The 27,722-nt window shown below is 41.1% G+C and overlaps 1 protein-coding gene across 2 annotated transcripts in view; it reads left to right on the forward strand.

Moving 5' to 3' along the window:
• The window catches only part of LGR4 (leucine rich repeat containing G protein-coupled receptor 4), a 125,300-nt gene that overhangs the window by 88,084 nt on the left and 9,494 nt on the right, over positions 1–27,722 (forward strand). The window contains exons 3-13 of one of the 2 annotated variants that reach the window (XM_074997666.1): positions 2,207–2,278; positions 3,993–4,076; positions 16,264–16,479; positions 16,961–17,032; positions 18,792–18,860; positions 19,454–19,525; positions 19,613–19,684; positions 20,630–20,698; positions 22,837–22,908; positions 24,833–24,898; positions 26,859–26,930. In XM_074997666.1, the coding sequence (XP_074853767.1) occupies positions 2,207–2,278; positions 3,993–4,076; positions 16,264–16,479; positions 16,961–17,032; positions 18,792–18,860; positions 19,454–19,525; positions 19,613–19,684; positions 20,630–20,698; positions 22,837–22,908; positions 24,833–24,898; positions 26,859–26,930 (936 nt within the window). The remainder of the gene's footprint in view (positions 1–2,206; positions 2,279–3,992; positions 4,077–16,263; positions 16,480–16,960; positions 17,033–18,791; positions 18,861–19,453; positions 19,526–19,612; positions 19,685–20,629; positions 20,699–22,836; positions 22,909–24,832; positions 24,899–26,858; positions 26,931–27,722) is intronic. The other variant, XM_074997667.1, reaches the window with a different exon arrangement.

Here is a 27,722-nt window from a genome sequence, read left to right on the forward strand (position 1 = left end):
TGCACAAGGGTTGTGTTCCTGGGCAACCTCGCGTAACTCAAATTTGGCGCAACTTGGGGGGGAAGCCAGGAACTAGGCAGCAGCCTGGCTCCCCTAGGCTTGCAGAAACTGGGAAGCTGACCAGCGCACTAGCTCTGGTCAGTTTCTTTGCTCCCATGGTGGCGGGGAGCCAGGAACCAGGTGGGAAACCGCTCCTGTCAGGCCCCCAGCTGGGGAAAGCCGGGGGGGGGGGGCGGAGCTGGGGGCTGGAGTGGAGAGCTGGCAGATGAGCTGTGCTCCCACCAGCCCTCAGCCCTTGGAAACCCCAGGATTTCAACTTGCGTTAACTCAAGTCAAGCGCAAGTTGAAATCACGCGTATCAGGGGTTTACTATATATCAATTTCAAGTGATTTATCCCCTGTTGTGCAGTCCAAGCTTCTGTCAGTTGGGAACTTAGGGACAGCCAGAATATGGGATTGCATTCCTGACCATATACGTACGGCTGTCAATGGACTTGTCCTCCATAAACTTATCTAGTTCTTTGTTTGAACCCAGTTATACATTGTCCCGTGCTGCATCCCACAGCAGTGAGTTCCATAAATTGACTCAGCATTATGTAAAGATGTATTTCCTTCTGTTAGTTTTAAACCAGCTTCTATTAATAGGGTGGATGTGTTTGTAGCTATTACTGTCATATTCATCCAGCAACATCAGTAATCCGACATAATTTTAGTTAGCCAGACAACCACTTATCAAGGGTGTAGCTAAATTTCCCATGGTCCTCTAAAGTTTGTTTCCAGCCACCAGTCCTGGCTCTCAGTAATCTGTGCTGTTATTTAGCTGTAATTCACCTCTAAATGTCTTCTAAGAGTCCAGTAAGTAGTGGAAGCATTGGTAATGCTGCTAGACAATATTGACCTCCTGTGGGCAGGTGAATTCTCTCATTCAGCCCTGGTCAGGTCCTGAGGGTACTAGACTAGAGAGGTTCAACCTGTAATCAAACAATGATTGTTTTGTGAAAATGTTCCCATTGTATATTTCCGTTATATAATCTACACTGACCTCTTCAGATTTCAATTTAGATAATACAGGAGCTTATATTTTTCCTGAAATGATCCTTTGTTATAATGTTCTCATTTTTGGCATGTAGGGATTAGCGGGTGTTCTTCATTTTATCTTCCATTTAACTTAATAAAAGCTCTAGTATCTCAAATATAGCAGCTCAGTAAAGCTAGACCACACAGCAAGTAACAATCTGGAAGCTGGCAAAATATTTGAGGAAAATACAAGGGGGGAAAAAAAATAAGTAGCTGACATTCTGTTGCCTGGGTAATTTCACCTTGTGTTCTAAAGAACCTTCCATAACCTACTACAGTGATTATTAATGTTACTTTATTAATGTGTACTGCATTAGTATCTAGGAGAGACTTGGCTCCACTGAAGTCAGCGAGAAATTTGTGATCCATTTCAGTGTATCCATGCCATAACCCCAAATCTAGGGGTAAACATCACCTGCATTTTTAAGATGTTAATGTAAACCTTTTTCACAAACAGTTAACTGTTGCTGCTTTACTGTATCATTTTCGTAGAAGCTGCTGTCTAGATTACAACATATGGATAACTGAATATTCCTTTCAGCTACCTTATGCTAGAAGCCTAAGGTACATATTGAAAGCAGTTAACACACTTTTCAAACCTAGTTTCATATGATGAATTGTAACTCATCTGCTGGTGTGTTTTAAATCATCAGTCTCTCCTGTAATTAGGGGTGGAAGAATGAGGAGGCCTCCTGATTTTGTTTACAGGATTATGTTCTTGGAGTGTAACCAGGCTTTGATTTTTTTGAGCATGCCTCACTGGGTGAGAAGATAAACATATTTTTAAAATTTCTTAAATTCTCGTAAAAAAAATTGCAAGTTGGAAAAAGTCTGTGTTGAGTGCTCCCTCATTTCCAAGAGCTACTTCATGTATTGAATTAATCCAGTAATTATAGTAAAAGTAAGAGAGAGTATACAATTAAATAGGTTAATCACAAAATTAGGTCCAGCAAAATGATTTTAGGAAAGTATGATGAATTAAAAAGGCATAATTATGAATGAATGATGGTAAATTGCAGATATGGTGTTATCTGATGCAAGTTTTGATGCATTGATGGTTTCATCAATCAGACCATGGCAAATGTACTGTATTTTCAAAGTCTGAATTATTATTATAATTTTTTTCCAGACGACTGGCTGGCAATGACCTTTCCTTTATCCATCCGAAGGCCTTGTTTGGGTTGAAAGAACTCAAAGTGCTGTAAGTAATCAAATTTTAGAGCTTCACAGTCAGCTGTGTACTGTCTTTTAGCACAATCAGCATGTTTGCTGATAGGCAAGACAGAAACAGAATATTTTGTTCAGACATTACAGTAATATGAAAATCTTTAAAGCCTTTTGACAATAAAAAACAGCTGTTACCTTGATTAAACTGTAATTTTTACATTTTATTGGCATCCTAGTGTTTGGCTGTCAGATATATCTTGTGGTAGAGGAATTCTAACGGTTAAACTACAGGTAGTCTCTTTTTCCTCTGGTTGGCTATTGAAAACAGAGAGAAGCAATAGAAACAGGAGGGTTCAAGGGAGGTCACCAAGACTTTTCTCCTTCCGTCCCATCAGATGCTCAGATACTAGTTCAATGTATATAGTATATGAGCCTAAATAGTTTTGGGGTGCCAGTCCAACTCCTTCAGAATATAACATTGCCAGTGTAACACATTCCTGCAGCTGAGGTTGATCACTAAAAGGATTTCTAAATGAGTCAGTAGTGATCTGCCCACTCTCCCTCTGCCCCGTTTGTTCCCAGCAAATGAGAATATCCACAACCACTGATGCTCCAAGTTAAAGCTGAAACTAGCTTCCTTTTCTAAGCCAGATTTTAAAAATGAAAAAAACCTCTGTCCTGCTGTTTTAGTGCCTTTAATGGATATCTGTTTACACAAAGATAGGCCCAATAGAGCAGGGATACAGAGAGGCACCAGAAGGGAAGTCCTCAGTGAGGAAAGAAGTGAAGGCCCAAAAGTAAGAGGGAAGACTGGGAAACTCATCATCTGCTATACTGCTTATGGGAAACACAGTAAGGTAAATGCAGGGAAGATTATCAAAATCAGCCTTTTAGGTATCTTAGGCTGGGCGCCCAAAATTTCGTGTTAATTCTTACAAAAGTTAAAACTAAGTGTGTAAGTTGAGTGTTGGGGTACTTGTATAGTTACACTTAACAAGCCATCTAAGGGCCCATTAACAGCACATGGATCAGCCATTAATGAGCTGTTGATTTAAAAAAAAAATGTTCACCACCAAAATATTGAGAAGTCGACAAACTGATATAACTTAATGTAGCCTGTCACGCTCTTTCCTCAGAAGTCTCTCTCTAAAATTAGCAGTGTTCATCCCATAGTATGGTTCCAGCATAGAATGAAACAGAGGGGCAAAAATAAGTGTGGTTATAGCTATAGATTTGATGGCGGGATTCCTTAGTATGTCGTTGAAGTCTCTCTGTCATTTGATATTTTGCTGATGTTGTTGAGGAAGATTGCTGTGTTTGTATTATATACAGTGAATGTGTCCAGAAACTTTTTATAATGGGCACTCTGTGTAAATGCAGTTATTAAAATAAATTTTGGTGCCATTATTTCTAGAAGTAAAGGAAAGGGCGGGCAATGTTGAAAATAAAATTCCATTTATTGGAGCAAATTGAGGCAAGGGTAATTACAATAGTTTTATATCTGAAATTATTTTGGTCCACTATATTTATGTACTCCAGTACATAGATATGTTATTAATTAATGGAATGATTGTGTAAGGAGCTGAAATAAAATATTTCACTTTTAATTTCAAACAATCATTGCTCACTTTGCCTTGAGATTTCCAAAATGCGTTTTTGTGCAAAAAGTCCACTAATGAGGCATGTGGTCTCTTGTGTCAAAAGGAAGATACTTTAAAGATCATTGTGAAAATCTTTCACTAATAAAGTTTCTTCTACAGAACCCTACAGAACAATCAGCTGAAGACTGTACCTAATGAGGCCATTAGAGGATTGAGTGGTTTACAGTCCTTGTAAGTCTTTTTTTTTTTTTTCCCCCTCCTCCTCTGCCTCTCCCCTACCACTTCCCCTTTCTGCTCCCAGGCACCAACTTCCCATACCGGGGTGGTCAAACTGCAGCTCATGAGCTACATGTGTCTCTTTCACTGTTGAATTGTTGCTGTTGAAAACCCCTGCATTGCCCCATTGTCTGTTCAGGGGAGCTCAGTGCTTGCATCTTGAGGCAAGGTGGTGGGTCTAGGGGCTTCAGTCCCACAGAAAGTATCTGTCCATGCTCGGGTCTTCAGTGGTAGCAGGGTTGAAGCCCTCCACGTCGACAGGAGTGTCCTGTGAGGGTGAAGCCATCTGACTCCGAAGAGCAGAAGCCTCTATCTGAGCACCCCACCACAAGGCTGATTCTCTGAGTCCTGGGAGGCACACCCAAACTCTTAAACTTCTGAAGATAGTCACATGGGATTCAGAGGCTCGGCATGGCTTGTCCATCCCTAATATAATTTGCTGCATTCTAGAATGCAGTGAAATGCAATCATTTCTGTAAAATAATGGTTATAGAAACAACATGTTAATTTTGAAGTACAGCAGAAATTTCAACCAAGCATAAAAGGAATTGTATAAGCCAATCCATAAGAAATAATGTAAGTACAGTGCAGATATGGAAGGTCCACACTGGATCAACTAGCATGTCTTAATGTGTTTAAACAACTTGTAGAAGTGTGTGAGATTTTTTGTGGTTGTGGAGGAGGCATTTGTTTGCCAAAGCGGGAGTTGGTTGAGGTTTTCACATTGTTCATTTTAATGGAATTCATTTAAATCTTATAGGCCGCGATGGAAACCCCCACCACTGTTACCAGCCACCCACAAATTACCATACAGTATTTTTTTTTTATCATCTGGTGGCTTTGGGTGATCTGGCTCCACTTTTGGGGCATCTTGGTCAGGCCTTGCTAGTCAATTGTAGCCCTAGATGGGGTGAACGTTTGAAATGTTGGTACACTGCCTTGGCTCTTCTCCCCTCTCCTTTTCTACTTTCCTGGTTTTTGCATGCCAGAGTCCTGACATCTGCACAGAGCGCCTCTTCTCCTACTCTGCCATTGATCATGATGCACTAGTTACAAGTTGTGCACAACTTCTTCCCCACTCCATAAAGAAGGGATCTTGGGCATTACAGTCTCACAGTTGTGATCGCAGAGGCTGCGCTCTGCCATGTCCCTGCCTTTTCCCTTTCTTTGGAAATCGAAAGAAACTGCCCCAGACTGACTATGGGTTGGCTGCTTCATGTACTATTGCGGAGCAGTGTTCTTCAGCAAGCATGTGGCATTGACTTGTGTAGTCTCTCTACTCCTCTATTTCCCCACCCACTACCCTGTTCTCTGCTTGTTGAATGCTACATGCAGAGAGGTGGTGGGGTTGTGGACAGATTCAGCAGAGCAGAATAAAACGTAAGTGTTTCTGGGCAGTTGATCATGAGATTCAGTCAATGGACTCTCCAGCCTTTGTGGATCCAAGAGTAGAGCAGATGTATGCTATGGCTCTCCCTGTCAGTTATGAGGTCTTTTCTTGATATATGCAAGTGATTCACTTTAGTTTTCCCAGGTAGCTAGATATCTCTGGAGAGAGAGATACTCCAGTGTATGTTACTTGTCTGAATTTAAAAGAACTACAGGCTAGTGTCCATGGGTGCCTTATGTTCAGAATAAAATTCTCCAAATAATACTTCATTATTGTGATGTGCTTTTTATTGAGCAAAAAGCTCTTCCTTGGTATCACTAATCTGCTGATGTTGCGGAAGAGATCATGTCCTTTAATGTTCTCACTCTTTGGAGTCTATCCTTTTGATCTGTGGTGAATATGCTTTTGTTTTCACATACATACAGCACTGCTGATTGAACAATCCTCTCATTAACCCTGGGATTGTTGAAGGCAGCAGTTGATGGTTTTGATGATAATTTGTGATCAAAAGGAAAAGAAGAATCCTCAAGGCAAACGTAGTGAATGAACAAATTAGTCCAGAAGTCATTCTTTTATAAGGTGCTTAATAAAGTAGAAGAGGCAAAGTGAAAGTCTCCCTAACAGCTGCATTGGGAACAGATGAACTATTGATGATGTCCATGTTGGAGAGTGCGAATAAGAGGACATTAACAAAACAATTACCTATTTTCCCCCTTTTTTGGGCTCAAATTTAAGTGTACAGGACTATCATTTAGAAAAATTCTCAAACTTCTGCATGTTGTTGGACATAAATATTGTAACCCACAATGACAAGTTAGGAGACACTTTTTCAGAATATTAACTATTTCTTTAAAATTTCAGAATATATTGATCATCATTTGGTTTGCAATCCTTGCATAGCTGTATGGCTTTTGTTTTATTGCACTATGACGTAGACTTCATAGACAGTTGCCACATTCAAAACAAAAAAGCAGTCAAGTAGCACTTTAAAGACTAACAAAATAATTTATTAGGTGATGAGCTTTTGTGGGACAGACCCACTTCTTCAGACCATAGCCATACCAGAGCAGACTCAATATTTAAGGCACAGAGAACCAAAAACAGTAATCAATGTGGACAAATCAGAAAAAAATGATCAAGGTGAGCAAATCAGAGAGTAAAGGGGTGGGGGGTGGGGGAAGGTCAAGAATTAGATTAAGCTAAGTATGCAAACAAGCCCCTATAGTGACTCAGAAAATTCCTATCCCGGTTCAAGCCAAATTTGAATAAAAAGACAATTCGGCTTGGTTCATGTTTTTGGTTCTTTGTGCCTTAAATATTGAGTCTGTTCTGGTATGGCTATGGTCTGAAGAAGTGGGTCTGTCCCATGAAAGCTCACCTAATAAATTATTTTGTTGGTCTTTAAAGTGCTACTTGGCTGCTTTTTTGTTTTGATAGTATATAGACTAGCACAGCTCCCTCTCTGTTACCAGTTGCCACGTTGTATGTGTCCATGATTCCTGTAAAAGTACCTGGTCTGAAATAAAATAATTACAGAAGTTTTACAATTGTTAGTTTGTACCATAGATGGATAGTAGCCAGAGTAGTTCTGAATTCACAATGGCAACTCAATATTGTACGTTTATATTGGCTATTTTCCCAGGTGTCTCTTCCTGAGTAAAGTTAGAATATTGTCATTATTTATGAAGAGGACAGTCTAGCAGTGTGCAGGGTTACAGTGAATGGAAACCTGCTTTTCAACTTCTAGAATGATGTGTTTTCACACTGCAAGATGCAGTGATGTCATTGATCAGAAACATGGCTCACACAAGTAAACTACCAAGACAAAATGCACCAATTTGTTTGTATCTTATCTAAATTTTATCCAGTATTTCTAACGAAGGAGGCTGTAAAAGGTGGAACCTGATTAATGAAAAACATACCGTTCATATTTTACGTAATATTATTAGTACATGCTTATCACTTCTACTTTTTGGCATCCATAGACTGTACATGGGTGGAGAAGTGAACTTGTTTTCATCAGAGATTAGGAAATGGAGGCAGAGGAGTTAAGATTGCTCAGGGTCAAAAATGGGGTCAGTGGAGGGGCCGAAGATGGAAGACTAGGGAGTCTCTTCCACACTGACCTACATACATGGCTCCAGCAGCTCCCATGGGCTATCAGGAACCAATGGAGAATTGCCTGCTGTGGGGTCTCCACAGAGACCCTGTTGACAGCCCTATATACCCACCTCGTAAGCAACAGTACCGGGCATGTTGGGTTAGGTGGGTGAGTCACTCTATAACGTGGTAGTTTTTCAGCTGTGATGTAATGTGCAGGAAGTCCTTGGGAAGCTGCTGTAAACAGAATAACCCCTGGACTATTCTGATTTATGCCAAAGGCCATGTCAGTCCCCAGCCAGTCAAAAATCTAAAGCAGCTTTTACCATCTTTCTTCCTGGGTTGGAGTCATAGCAGAGGACCTCTCCTTAAATCCCCTGACTAAAGTTCTTCTCAAATATTTCAATATTTTAAAAATAGCATTAAGTAGAAGCTCCTGCTTCACTGTTTGTGTGGAGCTATTTGTTGTGAAAGAGATCAGGTGCCCTAAAGCTATGTCTAGATTGAAGAGATCTGTTGGCAAAAGATACACACACTGTGCAAAGCATTCACGAATCTCCTGCCCACAGGTTTGTCAGGAGAGGCTTTCCCAACATTTGGCCTGTCCACATGGGGAGAAATCTTGAGAAAACCCCCTCCACTGACACTTTCCTTCTTCCTCATGGAACGAGGATGATCGGGATGTGGGTAGAAGGCTCCCGGAGTGGCAGACTTCTATCAGGAGACCAGGATCCCAACAAAAGCCTGCAATCTAGATATTACCTTAGTGGAGGAAAAATGGAACTGCTCTTACACTGGAACCGGAGCACCAGCACATGGCCCACGAAGCACTTTTATCTAGCCCATGAAGCCTTTTCCCATGGCAGCGGTGCCATTTTACCCAAGCTGGTCAAAATTAGTGTGCGGTGCAGGTTATAGTCAGGCTGGGGCAGGTGTTCTTTAAGGAGCCACTCATGGCTCTCTGCCCTGCTACGCTGAAATAATGGAGCTAAATTTAATTGGTTTAACAGCCAGCAGGGATCTGGTCCTTAAACCAATTAAACTTCATTCTGTTATTTCAGTGTGGCAGAGAAAAGAGCTGCCTACGCTTTAGGTGGAGGAAGTGAGCAGGGGGGCTGGGGGAGGGCCGGCTGAGTCTGCCCCTCCTGCAGTCACGCAGCCATGCTGAGAAGGGGAGGCAGCGGCAGCCACAGAGGAGCAGCGGTTGTACGTGGAGCTTGTTGACTGAGGCTGGTTAATCCTGGAGTTGTGGGGTGGGGCAGATTTGGGGCTGAAAGGGATTAATTCTGGGAATGGAGGGGAGCTGGTTTAGGGCTGAGAGGGTTAAACCTGGGATGCGGGGGATGGGTTTGGGGCTATTTTGTGTTCAGCCCCCAGAACATGTAAAAAATTTGCCACATAGCCTCAGAGACAAAAGGGTTGACCATACCTGCACTAGAACAACATTTGCAGGAGTTTGTACTGGTGGTGGTGGCGGCGGTTTTTATTAAAGACTGGTGTTTTGCTAGTTGTACAATTAATTTTACTGTAATGATTCTCTATCAGAGACCTTTTGAGTGCAAAATTACATCATTATCTCTACAGACATTTGGATGGGTTTAAGGAATGATGTGTTTAAAGGATAGGTCAGTGAACATCAATTATGTGAAGATAAACATCATCAGTGTTTGATGCAGTCACAGGCACCAACTTCCTCTCTAGCCAAGGAGTACATAACCATTCCCCGCCCCCCCCCCCCGAGTGACTCAGGCCCCTCCCACATTCCACCTCTTCTCCAGGTCGCACCCGTGCTCTGCCCTAACCCATTCCATCCCTCCCTTTAAGGCCCCAATCACCTCTTCTCTGCCTCCTCCTCCCTCTTGGAGCTCCTTGAATACCTCAAATTATCTGTTTGCTGTGATCAGGAAGCACTGGCAGCGTGAGGGAGGAGTTAAGTGGGGCCACCAGCAGGCAAGAGGCACCCGGGGCAGGGGGGAGGGAGAGGGAGAGTGCTTGGCTACTGGTGGGAGCTTAGCAACCACTAATTTTTCCTTATAGGTGCTCCAGTCCCTGGGCACCCATGGGCAAGGTTTGAGTGCTCGCTTAAGCTATTTGCTGTAGGCAAGAAGTTATTTTTAATATGCAGCTGTTTAAACTTAATACATGGATTTTTACAGATTTGTTGAGTACGGAAGCCTTGTTTTTCCATACAGTGTGTATGTTCAGGATCCACCCACTTTTTGTTGAAACCAGGTGGGGAGTGTATGTGTTTTTTAGCTTCGGGAATCTCTTCATATTTTGTACCTTATCTTCTAATTGGGTTTACCTGAGAGAGTGCATTCTAAATGTTTGAGTTAAGGGTAAGTGATTTGGTAACTGCATGCACCAAAATCTTTTTTTAATCTACTAGGACTGCCAAGGAAAATTGACTGTTTACTTTCCATTTCAGCAGTAGTTACTCAGATTGTCCTATCAGTTATTTTATGGGTCTATTTACAAGGCATGTGGGTGAAAGATTAACACCCAACAAAACTCCAACATGTAGAGAGAACTTGCAGGAAATTTTAACTGTGTCCAGTGATGATATTCAGAGGGCATACCTATGGAAAAACATACTTGGCTAACCAAACTTGTCTGTTGAATTAATTTATTAAACACTGATATTTGCTAAAACCTCCACACTTTGAGTGGAGAGAATCCCTATATTTGTGTTTCTTACTACTTGAGATATAGTGAGCAGCTGATAGAGATATTGAGCAAATGCCACTTGTGAAGTCATTAGTGTTTTTGAAACTGCTTTTTCTTAACACGGCGGATTTAGTTGTTCTACATATTAACAGAATTTCCATCGTACCCGAGCTTCATAGTCCTTCACTATGAATATCTAAAATTTACTCCCAAGTGGTTTGAGTGATTTTTTTTTTTCCCTTGTGGTTTTTGAAGTAGCACTTGAGAGGAGCAAAGCTCATTACCAATTGCAATTGACTAAAAGTAGTTTAACACAAGTGTACACCTAGTAATGATTGCTTTCTATAATATCAACATTTAACTTTCACTGTTAGTATAATACTCTGCCATTTCCAGAACCATGTAAACAAGAATAGAAAGGGAGCAGTATGATTTGAAAACAACTCTCTGGAAAGGAAAACAGCAGTTCATTGGATTTGGAATTTTTTGTTTCGTTTTAACAGCTTAGCTTTAGACGAAGCCATGAATTTCTTCCTTCTTAAAAGGAAACAACGCAATGTGTGTGGTGAGGGGTTGGGTCTTACACTGCCAAAATTGTGCTTGTGACATTTTGATCTATTGGCCATCCTAGCCTGATGGATTATTTTGGGGATATGTGAGACAGGTCTAATAAGGAAGATCTGAAGAAACTCCTGGTCAGCCAACCTGGGCCCTCTTTTATTAGAGTGGGGCATCTGATTGATCACCCTTTCAGAGATAAGGCAGAGCTGTCAAATTCCAGTTGCAGGCCAGATGGAGACTGACTTAGTGCTGGAAGGGTGGGCTACAGAACTGGAGGAAAACTAAATTTTGTTTTTCCCCCATGCTAAGCATTGTGCCCCGCTTCCCCCATCTGTCTTTACTTTAGTCCCTCAGTTTTTCATCTCCTTCCAATTCTGCTGCAGGCATTGTGATACTAGCAAATTGCCATCTTGTACCTCTCTATCAGTCACTCTAATTATTAGTTTTCCTGGTTCTGACAATCACTCAGGCTTGTAAGGAGAGCTGAACATCAGCTAGGGGTGGGGCTGGAGGTGGGGTGGGATATTCAAAGTAAACAGAATGTGAATGCATAACTCCTCCTTCCCGCCATGTTTCAGAAGTTAGAACACACTGTTAGTTAGAGTGAACTAAGGAGACCGTGGAAGTCTCTCAGGCTGTCACGGAAGTCTCAAATAGGGGGACATTTCTGTTATAGAAAAAACCTTAATAGGGCTGTCACAGGTTGTCATCCTTTGGACAGATGACCAAGGGACTTCAACCCATTGAGCTCCAGTCTGGCTCTGATACAGTGTGCTCCTGCGAATTCTTAACTGTAGAGCATTACTCTTAGAATGCTCTCACTATGTGATCTTTGAGCGTATGTTACATGGTGTTATTACAACTTTGTTGGAGGAACAGCTAATTCCTGTGAAGTCGCATGTAGTTAGGGCTTGGTGAACACTGCACGCCTACTTCAGTGTAACTGCATCACTCAAGGATCTGAAATATCCATACCCTTGATCAGTGTGATTAAACACACACACACACACACACACACACACACACACACACACACACACACACACACACACACACACACACACACACACACACACACACACACACACCCTGTATTAGCAGGAGATCTCTTGTGCTGGCATAAAGTGTCTTGACTAGACATGCTCCAGCAGCTGTACCAATATAAATTCTGTGCGTCACAAAACGTCAGTCTTGTTAAACTGTCAGTGCTGATTAGGAGGAGCCATTTACTGTAGGGTTGGTTTCTAAGGCTGCAACAGTGGAAGCTTGGCTTGTTCCAAGGGGACCATACGTGGTTCTTTGCTTTAAACTTTGTGGGGCTGTGCATGTTACAGAAAGCCACTACATTTGCCTCTTTATTTAGGGGTTATCTGTGTTTGTGCTGAAGACTGTTTCTACTGTGTTCAGTAAAGTTGTGCCTTGTGTGTCATGTTCATCCCAGCATTGTGTTGCTCCCTCCATGACTGAATTTTTATAAGAAATGTAAATGTGTTTGAGTCAAAATAATAACTTAGCTGGCAGCACCTGTAATTTAAAAAAAAATAAAAAAAAATCAAAACTGTCAGCTTGGTCTCCACTTTTGGAAGAGTAAAAAGCACCACGTTCAAGATGAGCAGAAGATCTTATCTCCATAGTTTCACAAAGCCAGTTTGGTAGCTGTTAGCTGTTAAACTCCAGGTTTGTTTTGTTTTATTAAAACTAATATTAATGTTTTGTTCTTATTCGAACTATGGGATACCTGATTTTCTTTCCTCCTCCTCTTTCCCTGCCTCCTCACTTGTGCAGTTTGCACTTATGTGAGAATAGAACCTGACAGGTAGTAAAAGTAAAGATGACAGTTGAGCAAATAAACTCTGAATTTATAGACTAAAATATAAAGTAGGCCTCTCACAAGCGAGTGCCTGTAGGGAAGCTGGAATGGGACTAGTTTCTAAGACAATGTCTAGAGTAGAGGGCTTTGTCAACAAAACACCTGTTTTGTTGACTAAACCCACAGAGCATCCAGGTTCCTGTTGACAGTAAGTGGACAGAATGTGGCCCTTTAGTCAACAGCTGTACCCTGCTCACCATAAGGAGGAACACCTCCGTCAACAGAGATCTGTTGACAAAAAGCCAGTCTGGATGTTCCGGGGAACCTTCTGTCAACAGAAGGGGCATCCCAGTCTGCTGTGCTTGCGGTTGGCCATTTTGCCAATAGCCAGCCACTCTCTGTCGACAGAGCAGAACGATCTGGCCGTGATTTTGTCAACAGAATTTTTGTCAGAAAATCTCTTCCAACACATACTTCTGCCAACAAATCCCTCTAGTCTAGACATAGCCTAAAAGATTAAGGGATTTAAATATATGTTACATGTTGTAATTTGAACATGAAGTTTTATTTTGAACACTTCCTTGGACAAAATAAAGACCATTTTAATAAACCTAGACTCCAGTGAGGAACATTGACCCCCTTCTGCTACTTAGTGATAGTAGGCCTTTCCCAATCCAGCCTTCCAACTCGTGAGAATATTAGTTGTTGTCTTTAGCAAGAATATTATATGGCGGTTACCAAATATTTATGGGTTTTTTTAATTTTTTTTTCAGTTTATTCCTTAAGATATACCCACATTAATACCACAGGTTAATAAAAAATGCATGCTCACATTCAGTAGCTGCAGTATAATCCTGTTAGTGGCAACATAGTATAGTTAAGAATTAGTTGTTGGAAGGGAATACAAACAGATTTAGACTAAATGGTCATACAAGATTCAGTTCTGGGAAACAAAAAGACCACTGTTAAAATTCAGTTAAGTTCTGAATGCAACAAAATAAAAACTGAAATGTAACACTTTAGGGGCCTGGCCTACACTAGGAACTCACTTCAGTATAGCTCTCTCAGGGATATGAAAACTCCACACCCTCTGAGAAGGGCTGTTCCAAGGGAGGGGGCAGGGACTGGGGCAACCCGCCCCACCCGTGTTCAGGTGCAGTCCCCTGGGCAACCTCCTCACCTAATCTCCTGGCTGTGCCCCCTCCTTGACTCCTTCCACTGCCAGCCTGGCCGGAGATTAAGTGGGGCAGGGCGCAGGCAGTGGACAGCAGCAGCAGGGGGTCATCTCTTCCCCTGCACTAACCACTTGGCATGAACAGCAGCCCGCTCCGCTCTGCCACGTCCTCCCAAACTTCTGAGCCCCATTTCTCCATGGGTGGCTGGGAGTGGCGCTCCCCACTGCTACAGATCTGTCCCATTTTACTCCAAATGTTGGTGCTTTCGTTGGCTTATGTCATAACCAGAACATCACAACTCCTCCCTTTTCCTGTCCTTTAGTTGTAGAGTTGACAGCTCACTGAGACATTTTACAATCAAATATGCCTGAGTAAATGTAAGTTGGTGAACATAGTTAGGAAAGAGCATAGTGAAAATACTGACATCTCCTCCAACAAATGGAAGAGCTGTCGATGAATAATCACAAGGACTGGTAGCATTGTATGTTCCTCAAAAGTATGTTGATTTACAAAAAAAGAGAGGTGGTTTGTTGAAGAAGCGAGTTGGAGGTGGTTGTTCCACTGGAAAATAGTTCTTTGGATCTTCGGGGCAGAGGGTGTGATTTGGGGGGCAGGGCGGGAGACACACTGATAATGTCTAGTTGACATTTTTCCCCCAAGGGGAGCTATAGGCTTTAGTTTATCACCAGACATTTAATTGTTCTGAAATGTTGTCTCAGTGCTGGCTAAAAGCATTCACGAATAAGGGTGTACACTCCTGCCAGTGTATGAACTCTGGGACATTACTCTTTGATGTATAGCTTTAGAGAGAATGGCACCTTGCTCATCTTACAAAAGCCCATTCGGCTTCAGAACACTTAAATTTTGCTCTTCCTACATGTGGGACTGTGTGTTTGTCTTAATTTGCTGCATTTCTTAGCTTTTATTATTAAACAGAAATTCCACATCTGCTGTTCTTTTCTCAAGAAGTCTTAAAGGTTTGAACTGTTTCAACACCAAATTTGCTCTTCATAAGCAGCTAGGGAAATGTGGTGTAGGTGAAAATACTATAAGGTGAGTTCACAACTGATTAAAAGACTGTTTCCAAAGGATAGTCAGCATTTTGTTGTGAGACTGGAAGGTCTGTCAAACTAGAGTGGCCTTGCAGGGGTCAGTTCTGGGACTGACACTGCTCAGTATTTAGCTTAATGACTTGAGTAATGAATTGGAGAGTATACTTATAAAATTTGCAGGTGACATCATACTGGGAAGGGATTGCAAGCACTTTGGAGGACAGGATTAGAATTCAAAACCCTGACAAATTGAGGGTTGATCTGAATTCAATAAAATGCAGTTCAATAAAGATAAGTGCAAACTCCTTTGCATGGGGAGGAAAACTCAAATGCACAACTACAAAATAGGGAATAACCAACTTGGCAGTAGTACTGCTAGAAAGTATCTGGAAGTTCTAGTGGATCGCAAATTGAATGAGTCAACTAGGTGATGCAGTTGCGAAAAAGGCTGATATTCTGCCCCTTCTTTAGTAAGTTCCTTAGGTATGGAGACTGAAACTCATGCCAGGCATTCAGCCATCTAGATTTTCCAGGTATGACATCCTCATTTTAAATTCCTTGAAACCTATAGAAAGGTTTTGTAACCAAATAACTTTGGCTGAGTTTATAATTGAAGAAAAAATAATTTCTAGAAGTCCTTTGCTACTCTTCTTGAAAGATGGATGAGTAATTATCCACATGAGGCTGCATTGTTACTAATACCCCGATCAGAATTAATGTAGGGAAAAAATACGAGGGCGAAGCTAATCTTGTGCAGATTATGGTGTTGGAAAATTTTGCTGGTTTTTTGCATATTGGAAAGCATTCTCTGCCAGAAGGAGTAAAGTCTTGGAATTTAGTTGGCAATATAATCCTTTGTTTGCCAATGTGATTCATTGCTCTGATTTAATGATCAATATTATATTTTTAATAATGTGATTCTCTGACATCACTCACTTGAGAGAGAAGTACAAAAGTAACAAAGCAATGCACCAGTAGTATCTAATACCATTTACAGAGAGAATTACAGTCAAGGTAATTTGTCTACAATGTGTATTAAAACCATCTCTTTGTACATTTGTTCCAGTAGTGTGTAATGTTGTGCCCAATAGAGTCTTCTGTAGAATTGGTAATTAATTTATTTTGTAACGAGACTATTGTAATTTTAAAAAGTGTTTTACGATATTAAATATAGACAGGAAAAATAATTTTTCTATTTAAAATTATGTGCTCTGTTTATTTGGACAAATAGAAATTCAAGCCCCTTTCAGTGGCTTCTGAAAACTTTCAGAACTCTTCCACTGAAATTATTTTGAGTTTTTAAAAAAGTTCACCTATTTTAATCCATACTTGTATTTAGCAAAGGCTTGTGAATTCACTAATTTCAATTATTTTTATTTCCATTTAGGCGTTTAGATGCTAATCATATTACCGTAGTCCCCGAAGACAGCTTTGAGGGTCTTGTCCAGCTACGTCACTTGTGGCTGGATGACAACAGTTTGACAGAAGTCCCCATTCAACCACTCAGCAACCTTCCTTCTCTGCAGGCCTTAACTCTGGCTCTCAACAAAATAACACACATTCCTGACTTTGCATTTACAAACCTTTCAAGTCTTGTTGTTCTGTAAGTACTATCGTCTTTTCACTTTACAACACACCTTCATCCTCTAAGTGTGGATATGATTTACACGGGGTTGCAGGAATTTTTTTCAGGAAGAAGGGTGCTTTCGAAAGCGGGGTTTCCTTTTGAATGAACCCCACCTACACAGCTGTTTTGGCTTTCGAAATTGGCTCTTGTGGAATTAAGATCCTGCACAAGTATGCAAATGAGGTGCAAAATATTTAAATCCATGCCTCATTTGCATTTTCCGTCAGCTGTTATTTGCTTGCCTGTTCCAAAAGGGGGGGCTGTATAGCCGCAGCCAGAGTGTGACATCTTCCACGATGGAAGTAGTCTTTTGCAAAGTGCCACTCTTCCCTCCCTGCCCCTCATCCTGCTAATTGTTTTTCTAAAACATCTTGATGTTGTCAGACAAATTTATGTTAATTTTATGATTTATCCATGAGAAACTGATTTTTTGAAACTGATTTTGTTGTCTCTTTAGGCATCTTCATAACAACAAAATAAAAACAATAGGAAAACATTGTTTTGATGGATTAGACAACTTAGAAACTTTGTAAGTATATTTTCTGTTTAAATTAATTGAACTATTTGTAGAAAACTCTTTACCACTAGCACTTCCGACAAAAGGCTTGGAAGAGATTGTTCAAAGAGCCTTAAGTTTCATAATTAAAGTGTTATGGCTAATAGCTGTTACCTCAATTTATTGTAAGGAATAAACTTATTTAAAACATATCACAAAAATGTTGCCATATGTCTTTTTGAGATACTAATTACTTTAATCGTTGTGTATTAGTGAGTTATGCCTGAATGTCTGTGGATAAAATAATCTTGTGTTTAAGGTAGAAGGCTCAGAAGCAAAATTTATAGCCATTTAAGTTTTTTATATGACAGTACGTGGACTGCGGATTTCCTTTTGTTTGCTTCATGAATCTCTAATTACAGTAAAACTCTGATATATGCAATTTGTACTTACGCGTTACTTGGATTAACACAAGTTGAAATCAGCAAATGGAGTCAGGCAGTGCAGCTCTCTGCCTGGCAGCTCCAGCCCCTGGTTCCCCCAGGTGGAGGAAGCTGGGGAGCAGCTGCGTTGCCGCCCCGGTCTGCCCCCTGCCATATCACCACGCCAGTCCACAACCCAGTGTCCCCAGCTGGGGGAAGCCAGGGAACAGCCATGCCACTGTACTAGTCTCCCCCCAAGCTCCCCCCGCTGGGGCCAGACAGAGAGCCACTGAGCTGATCTGCTCCCCCACTCACCACCACTGGCAGGAACCAGGAAACTGATCAGGAAACTGCTGTGCTGGTCAGTTTCCTGGCTCCAGGGAGTGGTGGGGCAGCTCGGGGGAGACTGACCAGCACTGCTGCGCCTGGCTGTGGGCTCTGTGCCACGCATGGGAGCAGGGAGCCAGGTGCAGCCAGGATGAGGGTCCTGTACGGACTTATGTGTGGTTCCTCAGGCATATAACCTATGCTTTAGTCAGTATTTCACTAACCAAAAAATTACTCTATTTAAAGAACACAAAAAATATCCATAATGAAATCTTGGCCCCGCTGTGTGGCAGCCTCCGTTAGTTAAAGATGTGCGTGGAATTTTATTCCTACTTTGTGCAGTTTGGGAGAGTACTGGAACTTTTCTCATTCCAGAAACCCTGTAATATGAGACCTTTTACAGTTCAAATGCAGTTCTGAGATTTTTAAAATAAATCTTTTGCGTCTCAGCTGGAAGGAAACTATTCTCTTTAATCCCCATCCTGCAGCCCTTCTTGGGGGCGAAGAGGGGAGAATCAACAAGAACGTGATCTGAGGAAAAGCTGCATGATCTTGCCCTTTGACTTTATCTTGTGCATGATTGTAAAACAAACAGCTAACATAAAACTGAAAGCTTGGCTGGCACCTGTCCTGGAATGGCACTAGAACAACTGTGATTAGCTTATTGTGAAGCTGAAAAGGTGTTTCTGGCAAATCCACTTTGCTAATATAACTGGGATTTGTATTATAGGATTTACTTGACTGTACCTTCTTTTTAATTGTCATGGTTGTTTGTACTGTAAAGTCTGTAGCTTCTGCTATTATCCAGTGGCTCATATTAGTGTATATTTTATCAGACTTCAGAGATTTTCTGAATGCTATCCAAAATTGTCATTCATATCTGCATCTTCTTATTGGCTATTTTAATATTACTTTTTAAAGTCTTCTGAAGCATAAAATAATGAAGATAATAGTTTCACAGTCTATAAATAACTAGCAATTTGTAACATGGTGTCCACTGTGAAAATGTGTAGCTAGCACTGAGTGTCTGCTGTTTCTTCTAGGGATTTAAATTATAACAACATGGTAGAATTCCCTGAAGCCATTAAAGCACTTCCAAGCTTAAAGGAGCTGTGAGTATTACTGTGTCTTTTTCTACCTATTTTCTTTATTTTTTTCATAAATAAAGAGCTATCCTAACTCTAAAGTTAGGAAAACCTCTCTTGTCTCCTTACCCAGTAATCTGAGATGAATTAGGTTGTGGTGAGCAAAGCCATAATTATAAGTTGGTAAAATCAGCTGTAGTGAGAGAGCCCATTGAAAATGCTTGTGAAGTGATAAAAGTAAGCAAACATTTAGCACAGCTTTTAACACAGATCTTAACAATCGGCTATTTTGACACTGTTTTGGGGCATGCAGTAGCAAAAGAATGTAATTACAGATCATTATGCTATTTGAAAAAAAACCAGGTTCATGCAGAATGCAGCTTTCTCCCCACAGATAGGTTTCCATTTGACGTACTGATATGTAACAGATTAACGTCGGAGACTGTCTGATCCTTCAGACTTACTCCTGCAATTGTGCACATAGTTTCCTTTGACTTCAGTGCAGCTGTTTGTAGGATTGAGCCCTGAGTTTGTAGATTTGAACACAATTAAAATTTTAGTTAATTGACTCTAATGATGCTATATTTTAAGATTTATTTCTCTGTTATCAATGTCTTTAGGGGATTTCACAGTAATTACATTTCCATAATCCCCAATGGTGCATTTGGTGGAAATCCCCTTCTAAAAACCATGTAAGTATTTTATATGTGTATTTTGTAGTCTAATTATCAGATAATGTTTGTATGAACTGATGAGAAAACCTGTTTTTAATTCCTTAGACATTTGTATGATAATCCTCTCTCTTTTGTGGGGAATTCGGCATTTCAGAATTTATCCGATCTGCATTCCCTGTAAGTACGTTCTCAATTTGTAAAAGAACTATCTGAAGTGAAATAGTATGCCCAGTTTTTATTTGCATAGTTTTAATAAACTTTGCTGCTTGTATTTGTAATGTCAAGTAATTTGAGAGAGTGATCACTCATCTTAAAATCTTTTATGCTCCTGAATAACTTGTGTAAGAAAAGTAACCTAAAACCACCTGCTGAAGTCCTTTCCTGGATATATTCCAACAGAAGCCTGTGTGTGTGTGTGTGTGTGTGTGTGTGTGTGTGTGTGTGTGTGTGTAATATAAAATAATATATTTCTGAAGGGACATTGGTAATATGCAGACAAATACATGTATATTTTCAAAAAAATTTCTAGTCTGGAAGTTTTGAGTAATGAGTGAGCGGAAAAAAAACAACTTCAAGATTTGAGCCATAATCAAAAGATTTTGTATTATACCATTTACTTATACTGTGTTCAGGTGCCAATATCAAGCTCTCTGAAGCAAAGACTGATACATTTTAGCATGTTGAATGGGGATTTACGTTTGCAGAACTACTGTGATGCCTCCATTTGTGCTGATGGTTGAAATAGCACATATGTAAAAATCAGCACCTATCTTATTTGTTGGAATGGCACAGCTGTGGATCACAGCACCATCTGCAGAAAACTAGCAGTAGCAGTGTTTTTTGAATTCCAAGCCTGATTCTGACAACGTCAAAGCCACTAAGCACCATCACGTGCTTTCATGGCATTTGATTAAACATATTTTACTGTAGGTATATTAGAAAGTGTCTTTAACTGTACAGTGTAAACAAAATTAATAAAGGTAATCAAGAGATTAGTATGTAACTGTTTAATGAAAACTTCCATAAGAGGATAATACAATTTCCCCCTTCCTCCCTCCACCACCTGCCATCTCCTGCTATTTCCATAATATAATATTACAGACATTCTTCCTGTTTGTTTAGGGTGATTCGGGGTGCCAGCATGGTGCAGTGGTTTCCTAATTTGACAGGAACCAGTAATCTGGAGAGCCTGTAAGTATCTTCTGCTAAACACTCGTTGTCATCATCAACAATAGTAGGCTCAGCGACCTTTGGTGCCTGATGCCCCTCTCACTATTTCCTTCCATTTTTCCCTGACCAGTGCGGAGTGGATTAGTTTCTGTAGACTAGCTCCTCACCAATTTACTATATCATCTACCCATTCTCTGAGGGGTCAGCCTCTCGTATGCAAACCATCTTGATTTTTCATTTGTCATTCATTCTGCAGATGTGCCCAAATAGCTGTAACTTCTGTTGTATAACCTTCTGCAGTAGGTTCTTTTTTGGCCGTACCTTCCTATGTAATTCCTCATTGGTGACCTTCTGCAGCCATCGTATTCTCATTAATGTCTTGTTTGGCTCTTGGACCAATTAATATTAAATGTTATTTTCCAATGGTAGAAGTGTGACTTAATGAACAGGGCAGAAAGCCAGGCAATCTGGATTCTATTCCCGCTTATTTATTTAAGGTAATTGTGACTGCCATTTCCAAAATGGCCAAATACATCATACATGTTAATGTATGTACTTGTGGCAGTTGCATAACCTGGATGGGATTGCTTTGGGCCCTGACTTTTGGGTGGGTGGGCAATGGCAGGGAGTAGAAATGATGGGGAAGTTTATGCCCACTCACCTGGATGTGGCATAGGAGGAGAGAGAGATTTTGGACAGGGACCCCAGTAAAAATGTGAGGACCCATTAAAATATGCACCCTGCATCCCCACTCCTCCACCATCAAGTTCTTGTGGCTTGGCCAGCTCTGTCCACCAGGCACTCCTGCTGAGAGGGGTTGAGGGCTTGCCCTGCTTCACCCACTGGGGTGCTCCCATGGGAAAATGGGATCAGGGTGAGGGAGCTTCCCCTGCTCTGCCCAATGCACCAGCTGGGGAGCAGGGACTTGGCCTGTCCCCCTGCCTGCCCGCCTGTCTCGTGATCTAGCCATGGAGCAGGATTGAGGGCTTGCTCTGCTCTGCCCACTGGGGACTTGTCCCACTCCCCCGTCTACCTGGCATTCCAGGCATGGAGTGTGACTGGGGGCTTGTTCTGCTGCCCCTGACTGTCTGGTGCTCTGGCCATGGAGTCAGACCAGGGAATTGCTCCACTTCCCGGCCTGCCCAGAGCTCCTAATAAGCCACTGATCCCACTCAATGAGCTTGGTTCAAGTACCAAGCAGAGAGGGACAAGCCACTACATCCTGGTTTGAGCAAAGCTGGGGCTGGATGCTAAGTGGATATGAGCTGCAGCTTCCCCGAATGCACCCATATCTATGGCCTGACTTAGAAGCCTTTGCTGGAGTACTGTGTCCAGTTCTGGGTACCTCACGTGGCAAAAGATATGGGTATACTGGAGAGAGTCCATGGGAGAGCAACAAAAAATTGATAAAAGGCTTAGAAAATGTGATGTCTGAGGAAAGACTATAATCGCTGAGCATGTTTTAGTTTTGAGAAAAGAAGACTGAGTGACCCAGATTTTACCATTTATATGGTAAGGGCTGTTGTAGACAAGATGGGGATCAATTCTTTTCCCCAATTCACTGGGAGTAGGAAAAGAAGCTTTAGAGTTATTCTTCAGCAAGGGAGATTTAGATTAGATATAAGGAAAAATTCTGATTATGAGAGTAGGTGAGTACTGGAATGGGGCTTGTCTACACTTCCACCTTCCTTTGAAGGAAGGATGGCAATTGGGGTGTTTGGGAGTTTACTAACGAACTACTGCGGTGCATACGCAGCTCTTCATTATGCAAATTGCCCCCGCGGCAACTTCGAAGTTTAAAACTTCGAAGTTGCTGGGGGGGGGGTGGAATTCACTTAATGAAGTGCTGCATATGCATCTCACCACTTCATTAGTAAACTCCCAACACCCTAATTACCATCCTTCCTTCAAAGGAAGGTGGAAGTGTAGATGAGCCTTAGGTTACTCAGGGAGATTGTGGAATCCCTACAATTGAAGGTTTTTAAAAACAGTCTGGATAAACACCTGCTGGAGGAGGTAGAGGTTTAATTGGTCCTAACACAGTGTGGGGTCTTGGACTAGAAGACCTCCCATGGTTTTTTCCAGGCCTACTTTTCTGAGACCTACTATGAACTGTTTGAGCATTGAAACATATAAATATGCGTTTTGTTTTTTAACAGGACTCTTACAGGCACCAAGATAAGCAGCATCCCCATTAGCTTATGCCAAGAGCAAAAGATGCTTCGGACTTTGTAAGTGAATTTCCTGATCCTGTTTTACCACCAGTAAATATTATTTGAAAGTGACATATTGTGCTATATTAGGTATCATTGCTCAAAGACACTCTGTGAAATTTGGTAGGCCCCAGAATTTTTCAAATGTCTGATCCCTCTTTGACTCCTCTGGAGTCCTGGTGCTATAAAGTAATGTGTTGATGGACCACTCCCATCCTTAAAATAGTGGTGTGTTTACTGAGCTATGTGGTGTTTCTTCACCTCTGGTAGTTACACTCCTGTAAGAATGTGAGACTGCTGCTACACTACCATGGTCCCATCGGAGGGGCCATGATAATGAGGCAATTTGAAGCAAGCTAATGAGGCACTGACCTGCATATTCATGCCTTATTAGCATAATGGCAGCCATGCAACCAAACTTCGATTTTCAGATTGACAGTGGTGACGGAGGCAGCTTGAAAATAAGCGCCCCACTTCGACATGCCCTTACTCTGTTCTGGTTCTGCAGGAGTAAGCAAATGTCGAAACAAGGCGCTTATTTTGAAGCTGCCCCCGTATTCACTGTCAGTTTGAAAATAGAAGTTTGTTCGTGCAGCTGTCATTATGTTAATGAGGCCCTGAATATGCATGTCAGGGCCTCATTAGCCTGCTTCGAATTGCCTCATTACCATGGCCCCGCCGATGGGACCATGGTAGTGTAGCAGCTGCCTCAGTGTCACAGCGTCTGTGTTTCATTGTGCTGCCCACTTTCTCGCTCTCCAGACCACACTCATCATCCAGACTTGGAGAGTGAAGAAGAGTAACTTGAGTAACTACTGGGGTGGAGGAAAGGAGACAAATGTACAATAGAAAATGGGAGTGGAGGGAAGGAATGGTAAGGTGCATGAGAGAGCAGGCAGGCAGGCAGAGAAGGCAGATGAGTAAATGATGGGAAGAGGGCAAAATGGAATAACACATTTAAGAAACAAGATTGCAACCATCTATCTATTCCCTGCTCCCCAAAACCAACAGATAAATTATTCTAACTGAAAAAGACAGGGGGAATGTGCCTTCTGTTTTATAGAAGGAAACAAGAGCACAGCATTGTGCTTCTTCTGTCAACCATTGGCTTTTTGAATCTCTGATTAGTGGCAGTTTGACTGTTTCCAACCCCCCCTTTTTTTGCCAGCCCTTTTTTTTCTACCCCACTTCCCAAAAAACATCTGAAAACTTTCTCAGCTTTGGATGGGAAGGGATCTTCATCCTTTCAATAGACCTGATTCACATGTACATGTCAGAGATCATCCTTTGAACTCTCACAACTGAGGAGATTTATACAGTAGTTGTGTTCCCACACTGTGAGTTAGTTTGCCATGTTGTGTGCACTGTTACGTGCGGCACCAATAGCAACACTTAAAAGTAACCCTTGCGTGATACTTTCCATTGTATAATTTCAATTGCCTATAATTTTGCCAAACTTCAACTATCAGGGCTGATTTTTTTTGTTTGCTTGCTTGCTATATGTCTAAGGCTGAATAGTTCTGAAAAGTCCTAAGTAAAAAATGGTTTGACCATTTCAGAGAGTGAGTGTGAAAAATAATGGGTTTATCAGTGTTACAAGAATAGAGATAATGTTCTCTTGTGTTTAAAATACTGAGCTAGGATTAGAGATACTGTATGAGCAACTGTTATTTCTTCACTTTCAAAGATTGACTTGGCAACATTTATATTGCTTTCCATAGATTTTTTTTGTATGTAATATGTATAGTCAGTGGGTTGTAGTAGTGAACGTAGATATGAATCCCCTAACTTTTGTGTTAAATCATATTCAGTTTTTAGCTAGAACTGTGTTAGCAGGTCAGTTTGTATGCTGTTTTTTATGTAATGTATGGTTTCTGTACAGTAACGTCTCAACTAGAGCAGAGTTAAACTAACCACACTCTTCCCATTGTGTATTTTTAAGGGACTTGTCATACAATAATATAAAAGAGCTTTCGAGTTTTAAGGGTTGCAGTTCCTTAGAAGAAATGTAAGTAGAAAAAAAAGTATGATCATTATCACTGAATAACCCTTAGTGTACTAAGTCCACAGCCCCCAATATTGAGCTCCTTTCCTTAATGTTTGATGGTTAAAATCTATATCTATATCTAGGTAGATTTTTTTTAAGGACTAGATGGGAATCTTGTGATCAGTCTGACCACCTGTATAACATAGTCCAGAGAATTTCAACTTGTTGAGTTCAGTCTTGTAGTCAGAGGTTCTTAGACATAAAAAGAATGAAAGACTCAGTAATCCTGCTTTTCACAGCAAGATAGTTATATTTATAACCGTCCACTCCTTATGCTTGGTATTCCCCCCACACACCTGTACCTCACATCCAATCCCTTGCTTAACTGTAACCTTCTTTTCCCTACTTTTCCCCTCTCCCCTCACAACTTTCCTCAGTCCTTCCATCTATTCAACACAGCATTGTTAAATGACTTCTTCCTGTCCAAGAGAAACATTTACTTCTCAGATCCCTTCAATGTCTTTCCTGTGTTCTTTACTACATCAGGTAAAGTTCTTCCTCCTTTCCTTCCAAACCCAGTATGATCTTTCCCTTGCTTACCTCTGCTCCTATTTTCACCCATGGTGCGCTCTCTCAGTGCTTTTTTCCTTCTTGTGCCTTTCTGCTTTCTTCCACTCTAAGCTTTGCACCTTTCAGTGCCCACTAATCTTGGATCTGTCTCCAAATCCCTCCAATTATTGCCCCACATAAAAGCCACTTCTTACAAATGTTCAGCCAGCCTGCCTTGTTGCCTCATTCTTTTGCCGTGTGCTCTCTTGTCAAAATCCAGTTGTGCCACATGCTGAGTGTTTCAGCTTCCATTGAAGTAATTGAGAACTGGGGGTGGTAGACATCTTGCGGGTTTATGCCCTTATGCTGTGAATTCTTTGTGTTAGGTAATACGTTGTAGATTTTAAAGTTCCTGGTCAACATAATTTGATTTTTTTAATAAGGATAAAATTATCTAATTCAAAAATAAAGGTAACCTTTTAAAAAAAAATCACAAACCCACCGATCTCCATCCATTTCTTCATGGACAGAACTGTCTTGTGGTTAAAGCAGCATAAAAATGCACCATCCTCTGCTACCCTTATAGAAGGGTGTTGATATTTCATCCACAAGCAGTCAGGTTGAATAAACAAATGCAAATTGTCCTGTGCCCTGACTGTCAGTGCAACAGAAATCAAGTTTTCCATCAGGTATAGTGAGTTCTGGGGCCTGTTGCTTTTTGCAAGGCGCTTGTTGCCTTCATGCTCCTAGAAGTTTAGATCTATGACCTAAAATGCAGGAGCATTTCAAGGGATGTTGACTGTTATATGCGTGCCAATACGGGTGCATAGGAAGTGAAAGAAATGGAAACGTAACCTGCCTCTTAGCTCTTACATAATGAAGGGCTCTGTGTTTTCCTGTTGTAAATCCATATTTTAAGAAGTAATAGTTCATTCTGGGTTGGAGCTTAGCCTAAATCATCTCAACCTGGAAGTGTGTAGCTTTGTTTTAAATGCCAAGGTGCATCTATGTCACAAAGTGACTCTTATGGCTTGGAGGTAGTTCAAGCTGCACTTGTTAATGTTTAGTTCTGCCAAATGGGCTGTGAATTCACAGTTGCTGGCAACTCCATAAGAGGGCCTCAAATATTGAATTAATCTCTCAAGAGAAAATAATCATGTGTATTGTTGTGAAGTGGAGAACAGTTATTTAAGCAGTGGCTCCAGAATGGAGGGATTATCAGAAAAATCGTATGTCAATGGCATTGATTAGTGTATTTCTTTGCTTATTCCCATTATTTTTATTTGCTTAGAGCCATAGAGTGACTGACTAAGGAAAGCAGAAGAGGAAAACATACAAATAGATGGGAGAAAAAACAAAAACCAAATATCTCTGGTTTTGGAGGAAACTGATCTCCAATAACTTTTTTTTTTTTTTCCTCTCCATGTTCCAGTTCCTTACAACATAATCAAATTCAAGAAATCAAGGAAGACACCTTCCAAGGATTAACTTCCTTACACATCCTGTAAGTGAAGGGGCGGGAGAGGGTGGGAGAGAGTGAGTGTGGGTGTGTGTGTATTTTCCTAATACTATAGGACATAAATTATGATTCATAACTAATTATGTGGGTTCGAAGATAATAATCTTCAATCAAAGCTAACAGTGATCTGTACCATAGTTAGTATTTTTATAAGGCACCAGTTTTACTCTTCTTTTCTGTTCCTGATATTTTACATGTGTGCACGTGTGTGTACACACACAATAAGTATTTTTCATACCAAATTAAGTAAAAAGAGATTCTTGTTATTTTTATTATTAAGGCTGCTTCTGCACTGTCACTCTCCTGTCAGAGGTGGCATGGTAATGAGGCAATTCAAAGCAGGCTAATGAGGTGGTAACGTGCATATTCAGTGTCTCATTAGCATAATGGCAGCCACACCAATTTTTAAGTGCAGACTTCATATTGCAGATTGACAGTGTAGATGGGGACAGCTTTGAAATAAGCGCTCCCACTTCGACATTCTCTTACTCCCACAAAACTAGATTGGAGTAAGGGAATGTCAAAGTGGTGCGCTTATTTCGAAGCTGCCCCTATCTATACCGTCAATCATCAATTCGAAGTCTGTTCTTTGAAATTCACTCAGCTGCCATTATGCTAATGAGGTCCTGAATACGCATGTTAGTGCCTCATTAGCCTGCTTCAAATTGGCTCATTACAATGCCACCTCCAAGGGGAGAGTGAGACTGTAGAAGCAACCCAAGTTAACTACTTTCAACCTTAAGTATATTGCAAAAAGCAATGTAAATAAAGGAGGGC

This window comes from Carettochelys insculpta, chromosome 6 (genome assembly GCF_033958435.1).
Source record: "Carettochelys insculpta isolate YL-2023 chromosome 6, ASM3395843v1, whole genome shotgun sequence".
Classification (NCBI taxonomy): domain Eukaryota; kingdom Metazoa; phylum Chordata; order Testudines; family Carettochelyidae; genus Carettochelys; species Carettochelys insculpta.